Source organism: Haplochromis burtoni, unplaced genomic scaffold (assembly GCF_018398535.1).
Source record: "Haplochromis burtoni strain Fernald_Lab_line unplaced genomic scaffold, NCSU_Asbu1 Contig_62, whole genome shotgun sequence".
NCBI classification, from domain to species: domain Eukaryota; kingdom Metazoa; phylum Chordata; class Actinopteri; order Cichliformes; family Cichlidae; genus Haplochromis; species Haplochromis burtoni.
Window position 1 is genome coordinate 1,351,740 of NW_024582423.1, and position 7,905 is coordinate 1,359,644.

At 38.3% G+C, this 7,905-nt stretch overlaps 1 protein-coding gene across 1 annotated transcript; it reads right to left on the reverse strand.

Moving 5' to 3' along the window:
• Positions 1–4,650, reverse strand: ube2d4 (ubiquitin-conjugating enzyme E2D 4 (putative)). Its single transcript, XM_005922718.3, has 7 exons — positions 4,335–4,650; positions 3,056–3,119; positions 2,946–2,977; positions 2,774–2,851; positions 2,572–2,677; positions 2,025–2,118; positions 1–1,902 (listed from the first exon to the last, which is right to left on the reverse strand). Exons 1-7 carry the CDS (start codon positions 4,356–4,358, stop codon positions 1,857–1,859), a joined length of 444 nt encoding a protein of 147 aa, XP_005922780.1. The 5' UTR covers positions 4,359–4,650; the 3' UTR covers positions 1–1,856.
• Between the last annotated feature and the right edge of the window lie 3,255 nt (positions 4,651–7,905).

Sequence of the window (7,905 nt, forward strand, 5' to 3'; positions counted from 1 at the left end):
TTGTTTTGACATGTTTTTATTTTTACAGTAGAATATTAAAAATCTATAGTCAGCATCTAAACAATGGTGTTAATTCTACAATCAAAGCTTCTTAAATAATCATGCTTAGCTATTTACCTTTCTGTATGAATCTATTAAATAATAGCTCAATAGCAGAAATTTCTTGCTCCTAATATCCAATAATTCCCTTTATACTGGCAGCATCGACGCACTGAATTGTGATTTTTGACAACTTTTCCAACTACTTTGTCCAACAGTTACAATGGATTATCTTACTATTACATTATGACACATCAAAATCGTGCTCAATATTCATGACACAAATGAGAAAAAAAAAAAATCTAAACAAAACAAAAAAACCCCACACTTTCAAAGATACAATTTAAAAAGAAAAAAAAAGCCAAACATTATACCCTAAAAAAAAAAAAATTAAAAAAAAAAAAGGAAAAAGTTTACTGTCAGTGTTGCTTATTAATGGAGGAAAGACGGAAAAAAAAAAAAAGCAGAACAATGATGAAAATGAACATAAATCCTGATATTTAAAGCATACCAAACTGTAATGTTATGACTGTAAGTGACACAGAGCTGCAAAACATCAAGTCTGTTCAAAAACAGCATCATTTGCAAGCTGTTCACAACCACACAACCAATCGCTTTAAAAACACTGAAATAAGTGGAGAAATAATGAGTGTAACAGTATGTTTCGGACAGCATATATTTCTGTGCAGCACAGACCCATTGTGGTATGTCTTTGATCACACTGCAGTAAGTTGCAGTCAGTGATGGGTCGTTATTTGAACAGAACCGCAAAATTAGGCAAGTGCTATTTTTAGAAGTCGGACTGTGTTAACCCTGATCATTTTTCTCACCATGGGTCACCGCATGTAAAAGGCTGATGATCTTCTTAAAGATACCTGAGTAACTGTACTGAGGAAGTGGCGCACAGCTATGACTGCACGACAAAGAGTAGCCACATTCATAGCTACACAGCATAACATGTTAAACAGCAGTAGTTTTTGAGCACTATGGACACCAGCCGTCATTTATTATTCAAGACAGAAGAACGATGGCATGTGTGAGAAAGATGGAGGTGGACGTTAACCTACCCTCTAACTTATAAACAGCAGCTCCCCAGTGTTTTCAAAACAACTCAATACTGTTACAACTCCAATTGCAGCGGATGATGGAGACAAATCCTTCTTAACACCTTTCACATTGTTTCAGGGCAGAGACAGTTACGTGCCAACAGATCAGCTGCTGGTAATGGCACTGCACACTTTCGTGTTCAACAGGAAACATTCTGTCTAAATTGCACATCAACATAACACAGAAAGGCCACCAGAAAACATGAAATACAGTAACAAGACATCCAGTGGGGTGCAGATAGTACCTCTGAAATGAAGGGAGAAATAATCTCCTAAATCAAACATTTTGTTTCTGAGTAGCACGACGATATGACTCAATGATGGTAAAAATGATGCTTATAGAAAGCAACAATTATAATGATCATCACAATAGCAAGAGTAACAGTTTAAAGTCTGAGTACGGTGGTAGGGATTGTAAAGAGTTTTCTGGTATTCCATGTGGGAGTGCTTTAAGGAGTCCATTAGGTCCTGCTCAGCAGATCCATACAAGTCATGAAGCAGAGCACACTGTATCAGCTCAACACACACAAAGCCAAGTGGCACTGTACCTCATAGTACCGCTTCCTTCTCCAAAAAGTGGGCTGTTGTTTAGTTTACCCCCCTCCCCCAAAGTCCCCCAACTACTTTGATGCTCATTTACTTCAAGTTACAAATCATCTGTGTTTCTTTTGTTCTTGTAGTTCTGATCTCGTTCTGATCTCCTTGGTGTTCTCACATTGCATACTTCTGTGTCCATTCTCTTGCTAGTTTGTTGTACCTGTAAAACACATGCAATGTGAAAAGTTTAACTTAACCTCAAACTCAGAAGTTAATCTTGCAGCATGAGTGTACCTGGCTGTGAGCTCAACTGTGGCAAAAGCAGTCATGTTTTACACTTACTTTTCCCTGTCAGCCTTGTACGTGTGGGCGATCTCTGGTACCAGCGGATCATCTGGGTTTGGATCGCACAGAAGAGAGCAGATGGACAATAATACTGTGGAAGAAAGAATCAAAGTTAAAAATCTTTGAGAGGGGATTTATTATAGACATAACTGTGTTCTACTCCTACCATCAGCACAGCAAGATGTCATTTTAACTTCTTAAATAATCAAAATCACATCTAGAAGCACTCCAATCATTTCATATGTGCCATTACAAATAAGTTCAATAATAATTTGTTAATCAATCACTACATCGACGCACTAGCCCAAAATTAGCAGATGAATTGGACCCATCTACAGTACAATCCAAAGAAACGGAAGGTATAATTTTACCTAGAGTGTAATTTTATGTTATGGCTTTGGCATCATTTCAATTCTCTCAACAAGCAGGCAACAATCTGTTTATCATAAATCTGTTGGCTAAATCTTTTTTTCCCCAAACACTTTTTGGCTCATGTACTGGGTATATGTACACCCACACCACACATTTTAATTTATTTTTTTACCTTTCGAAACTGTAAGTGCAGGTGACCACTGTGACCTCAGAATGTCCAGACAAATACTTCCATTGCTGTTGATATTTGGGTGGTAAATTTTTGTTGTGAATGCAACCTGTTCCGAAACATAGAAAAAAAATGATGTAAGGCCAATTATATGACAGAATAAATTTAAAAAATAAGAAGCATTGTGCCTCACTGTTTTACTCACTTTTGGTGGTTTAAAGGGGTAATCCGTTGGGAAGTGAATGGTGAGGAAGAACACTCCACTCTGATATGGACTGTCACTCTGTTTAAATAGGAAGAGAAATAAAGTAAGGGGTCATGATTTTCATTTATAAGCGCACTTTAACTGTATTGGGTGTGATAAGTGTTTCACTTACTGGACCCATTATTGTTGCCTGCCAATGAAACACTGAGAGGAGGAAAAACAAAATTATGTAAATCACACATAAATCTTCAAAGATTACTCAACAACTGTTAAACTACTTACAATCCTCTCCAACTGGTCCAGCAGAGCACTGGGCAGGAGGATCCCTCTGCAGGTCCGACAGTTCCTAAAAGTCAGGGTAATTACAAAGTGAATCAGAACGTTTGAAGTTCAAAGAAAACACAAATTAACTCTTGATGTGATGCTATCACAATCCATGTACCAGCATACTGGCACCATCAACAGTTCTTGATAGACTACACAACAGTCTACAAAACACTGCAGTCTCTGTGTACATAAATAAGAGATGAATTCAATCGTTAAGCATAACCTGGAGGTCTTATGAGCCACTAACGCTGGTAAGTGAAACTGGTGTGGGAACGCTTTTAGAGTGCCTGCACTCTAAAAGGAACAATATTATAACACAAGATGCTGCACTGCAATATAATGTCATAAATATTTTGTCCCACCCATATGTTCCATCTGACAGGCTGTTTTATATAGAAATAACACATCTGTAGCAGGAGAAAATAGGCCAAAACTGAAGCCTCATCAGTAGTTTGATGAACTACATACCCACGGATTAAAAACATTTATTTTAAATTAAAATCTAATTCTCCTCCCCCCCAAGAGGCATGCTGTGATATGTAATTAACTCAAATCAAAGCTTGGTTGAACACAGAAAGAAAAACAGCAGATATTCAAACAGAAATAAGGCCCGTTATTAAACATCTCTTGAATGAAAGCCTATCTATTCTGTTATATAAATATACACAGTGCCCTGCTCCAGTGCCCCATTTGCCATTCCATATATGGCAACACTGACACTAGGGTTCAATTTTGGCAACCAACAAGCAGCTGTCATTCAGCAACATCATCAGCGACAGTTACTGATACAACGATAAAGACAACTGTCCGCCCACTGATTTATCAACAGGTCATCTACATACCCAACAATAATAAAAACAAAGAGCACACACTCAATAATGTCAAAGCCGAGCTTTACGTTGCACTGTGAAACACAACTAGAAACACTAACAAGAGTGCTTAGTAACCTTTCAGGAGAAAAAGGCATAATTTCACACAAAGAAACATTTAAAATAAACAGCGTGTTTGTTGACCGCGACCGTTACTGTAGCAGTGCACCAATGGGGCCACCGGTGGGTTAGCTTGTCTTTGTCTATAAATTATTTTAAACAGGAGCAGAAAAATCAAGCTAGCACTGCTAATTCGACCCAAAGAAAAGTTTAGACACAGGCAACATCGTTACAGAGGGGACTCAAGCTTAAAAAATGTATATATTGAAGATATGGCTAGCACTTGTAAGCAAATATACACTCACCTTCTGAATTCTTTTCAACGCCATTGCTTCAATGGCTATGCTAGGTAGCCTGTCAGCTAACAGTTAGCACTTCACACATAAAATTTGGGTTCTGAGGCCGCGTACTTTCAAATCTCAGTGTGCGTATAAAGGACAAATGCCGTCTAAGTCTGAACGTTTGGTTTCTAGTATAAGCAATGTGACCAACAATGAGTTATATGTTGATCTTTCTTAGGAACAACCGAGCTATTTTGCTGCTGTCTCCTTCTCATTACTGCTCTTCTTTGGGTGCCTGGCAGCCAGTTTAAATATCGCGAGACTTTACTTAAAAGTCACGAATTGACCGACATACAACTTCCATTGTTGTAGTTCAAACTGTAATTTAACCAGTTTCGAGTCACGTTAAAAGTAAAAAATCTGTATAAATAAAAAAGAAAACTAGAGAAAGAAATCTGATTTCGATTTGTTTAAAAACAAAAACTATTAAATTAACGTATTTACTTTTTTGTTTTAAAAATGTATTCATATTTTAATGATTTCATGATTTTTGCTTGCTTGTTTGTTTTAAAAGCGCCCAGACAAAATGAAGCGTGATCCCTCAATGCGCATCCTTCAAGTTTAAATAGACAGACAGTGGCAAGCGACATGGCTTCAAGCATTATTACACACAAAGGCTTCAACAATAATTGAGCAGAGGTGTCCACAAGATGTCACTGTTTGAAAACAGCTAATGCACAAGGAAACCACATGGTCAGAATAGATTATGCTGTTCAACTTTTACTTTAAATAGTTTTTCGGGGTTTAAAGCACAATTTTTCTAACCAAACACTGCACTTCCCAGAATCAAAGGATTGTATTTTACAATGTTGTTTCAAATTATTTATTTCAAGTGCATAACAATCGATGAGTAAAGTACAATGAGGTCAAACACATCTATTATTTACATGCACATAAAGAATAGAGAAAAAGACTATAGAATTGTTCATTCAATACCCAATCACTGTAAAGGCATATTCATTTGAGTCAGCTGCATGCTCCAGTTTCTGCATGGCCTTGTCTTGCAAAGCCTCATGAGCTTCTCTTTATATGTCTTAAACAAGAGTGAAAAAAGAGCTCTCATTATTTTAGTGAGTATGCATGAATGGCTCGCAGTGTTCATTCTTCTTAAATGGCTGATTCAGTGTCAGGTTGAGGATCCTATCGTCAATGTGACACTGAGAGGGACCATTTTCCTTTGGAAAACTGAAGATTCCTTCAGATAATATCTTATTGTTTGCTCATCTCTGTGCTCTCAATGACCTGCCTGTCCTCGGGGCTTGCCTGTAATCAGATTCAGCAAGCAGCAGAGGTAGCTGAAGTTTTGAGTCTTGTGCAGCAGGGGCCTGAGTTTGTCTTCTTGGAGAGGCTGTTTATCAGCATGAGGTTTTCAGACAAAGCCAAGCCTACACTGTTGGCTTAAGGCCTCAGTTCACAGAGCTCGCCTTGCTGTACAGTTTCCTGTGAAATCTCAAATCACAATGATTTGTTTGCTACTGTGTCCTTCAAATCTATAGGGATTTTGTAGTTGACATAGGGATAAGTGCAATTAAAGGGGGTGGAGGGGATGCTTAGGGGATGAAGGCAATAAGTAAAATGTCTCTGTTTCAATAAGGTAACAGATCATTGACCTGTATGGGGAATTTCCCACCTATACCCAGAGGTTGAGTTTTTAGTTACATGACCGGTGCCCCAAGTTCCAGTGATGTATGACTCAAAGTGTGAATGTGTCAGAACTGGGATGATATGGGTGGGGGTAGGAGCTTAGCTGACCTGTCTCATGTGGGATATAGCCTATAGTGCTGTTATTTGAAACCACGGGCTCAGCAGACTCCAGTGATCTGTCTTTTTGGTCACATGAATCATCATTAGTCGAAGTTCAATTATATAACAGAAAGCATTCCACTTATTTTAGCAATCATGCAAAAGCTGCGTCTGTGCCCATGCTCCTTTCAATGGCCCTTTTCCCATGGCTGCTGTGACAAAGCACATATATTCCATGTCATTTTCAAAATTAACTTAAATGGGTCTTACTAATGTCTAAATTATCCAATAAAAGCGCAACCAATTAATGCTGAGCACAAGCTTTGCTCACAATCCCCAGAGGTGTTCTACCTTCAGGTCAGCCTGTTAGCTTTCTGAGGGCTCTCTTATGGAACAAAGATCTATTGTTCATGCATACTAAGAGATATTTGTTCGCCCCTTGTATCAATGGTCTAGATTTGATTATATACTCAGGCAATATGTGCAAGTAGTACTCATGTTTGCAGTGAAGTCAGCACTCTGCACAATCAAATAATTCTTGAGCTAAGCAACTGGAAAAAGGGTCATTATGTATGAAGCAATCACTGTTTCATGGTTCATTTCCTCAGCTGTGATTTGATTTTGCTTGTCAGTGTTAAGTTGGCCTTTGACCTAGAAAAATCTCCAAATTGCTCCTCAAATCTTCCTTTTTTTTTTTTTTTTTTGCTTCTGTGGGTATCTGTGAATTTTACAGCTCGCATCAATAAGTAAACAGGCATGATAAGAGCTTTCCCTTTTGTGCTCCCTTGGACATAAAAACAAGCTGGTACATGACTGTGTGCTCCTTTGGCTCGCAGAGTTTACATGATGCAATGATATAAACTTTTATAGCTTCGAGGATGTTATTATTAAATGACATTAAATGCTATAATTGCGGACATAGAGAGCTCTGCAGGTTTCATTTGTGGAATTTCACTTTTACAAGCAGCAGGGGGCCTAGAAGAAAAACGTTACAACATTTTAGTGTTTTTGAGAGGCCGTCCAGTGTTTACAGTCACAGGGCAACTAATGACCTGTTTTCTGAATCACAGTCTTTTGTACAATTTGTTCTATATATTATTTCCAGCAAATCTAAAAAAAAAAAAAGCCCCCCGAATAACAATTGAAGAGTAGAAACACTGTTGTTTAAGAAACAAACACTGTATTAGATTTAAAGCTTTAACACATGTTTTGCAAGTATGGGAGGTTCAGTAATATTGATATTAAAACAATGTTGCTATTAAAACAGCCATATTTGCCTTTTAAGAGGCTCTGCACAATCCTTATTTGTGGATTCATATTCTTAATGGCTTTATTTCAATTCATCTCTGATTATCATGATTTAATGTCTCTCCGGAGACAGCAGATCCAGGCCTCCTGTGCCTATCCCGTCTGATCCACCCTTATCAGATGTGCATCATGTGGAGCACAGACCCAAACCACACATGTAGTCATAAAGAACCAGTAATCCATCGGGGTTTAGCACTTACAGAAGAATCCCCAGAGGCCTCTGTGACTCTGCGTTGCGCCACACTTGTGGAAAGGTGATTGACAGCTCTGGAAACCGTTTTACTGTGCTGCTCTTGAAATGACTAGTCTCCTGAGTCTTGGTAATAACTAATCTTTAGTGTTGACTATTGCATTCAGTGGTGACTCTCCCTAATCAAATGCGTTCCAGCTGTTTGAGTTCTGATGACAAATTCAGGTTTTCCCAGTTTGTTGAGCTTCCTTGAGAGACAAAGGAGGGATTTCCTCTGAAACAGACAGGCAGTGG

Excerpts from the sequence above, each read along its gene's own strand:
- ube2d4 (XM_005922718.3), bottom strand. The coding sequence starts at position 4,358 with ATGGCGTTGAAAAGAATTCAGAAG. Across the intron at positions 2,978-3,055 it reads TGGACCAGTTGGAGAGGATT|TGTTTCATTGGCAGGCAACA; the intron begins GTAAGTAGTTTA and ends TCCTCCTCTCAG. Across the intron at positions 2,119-2,571 it reads TGCACTTACAGTTTCGAAAG|TATTATTGTCCATCTGCTCT; the intron begins GTAAAAAAATAA and ends TTTCTTCCACAG.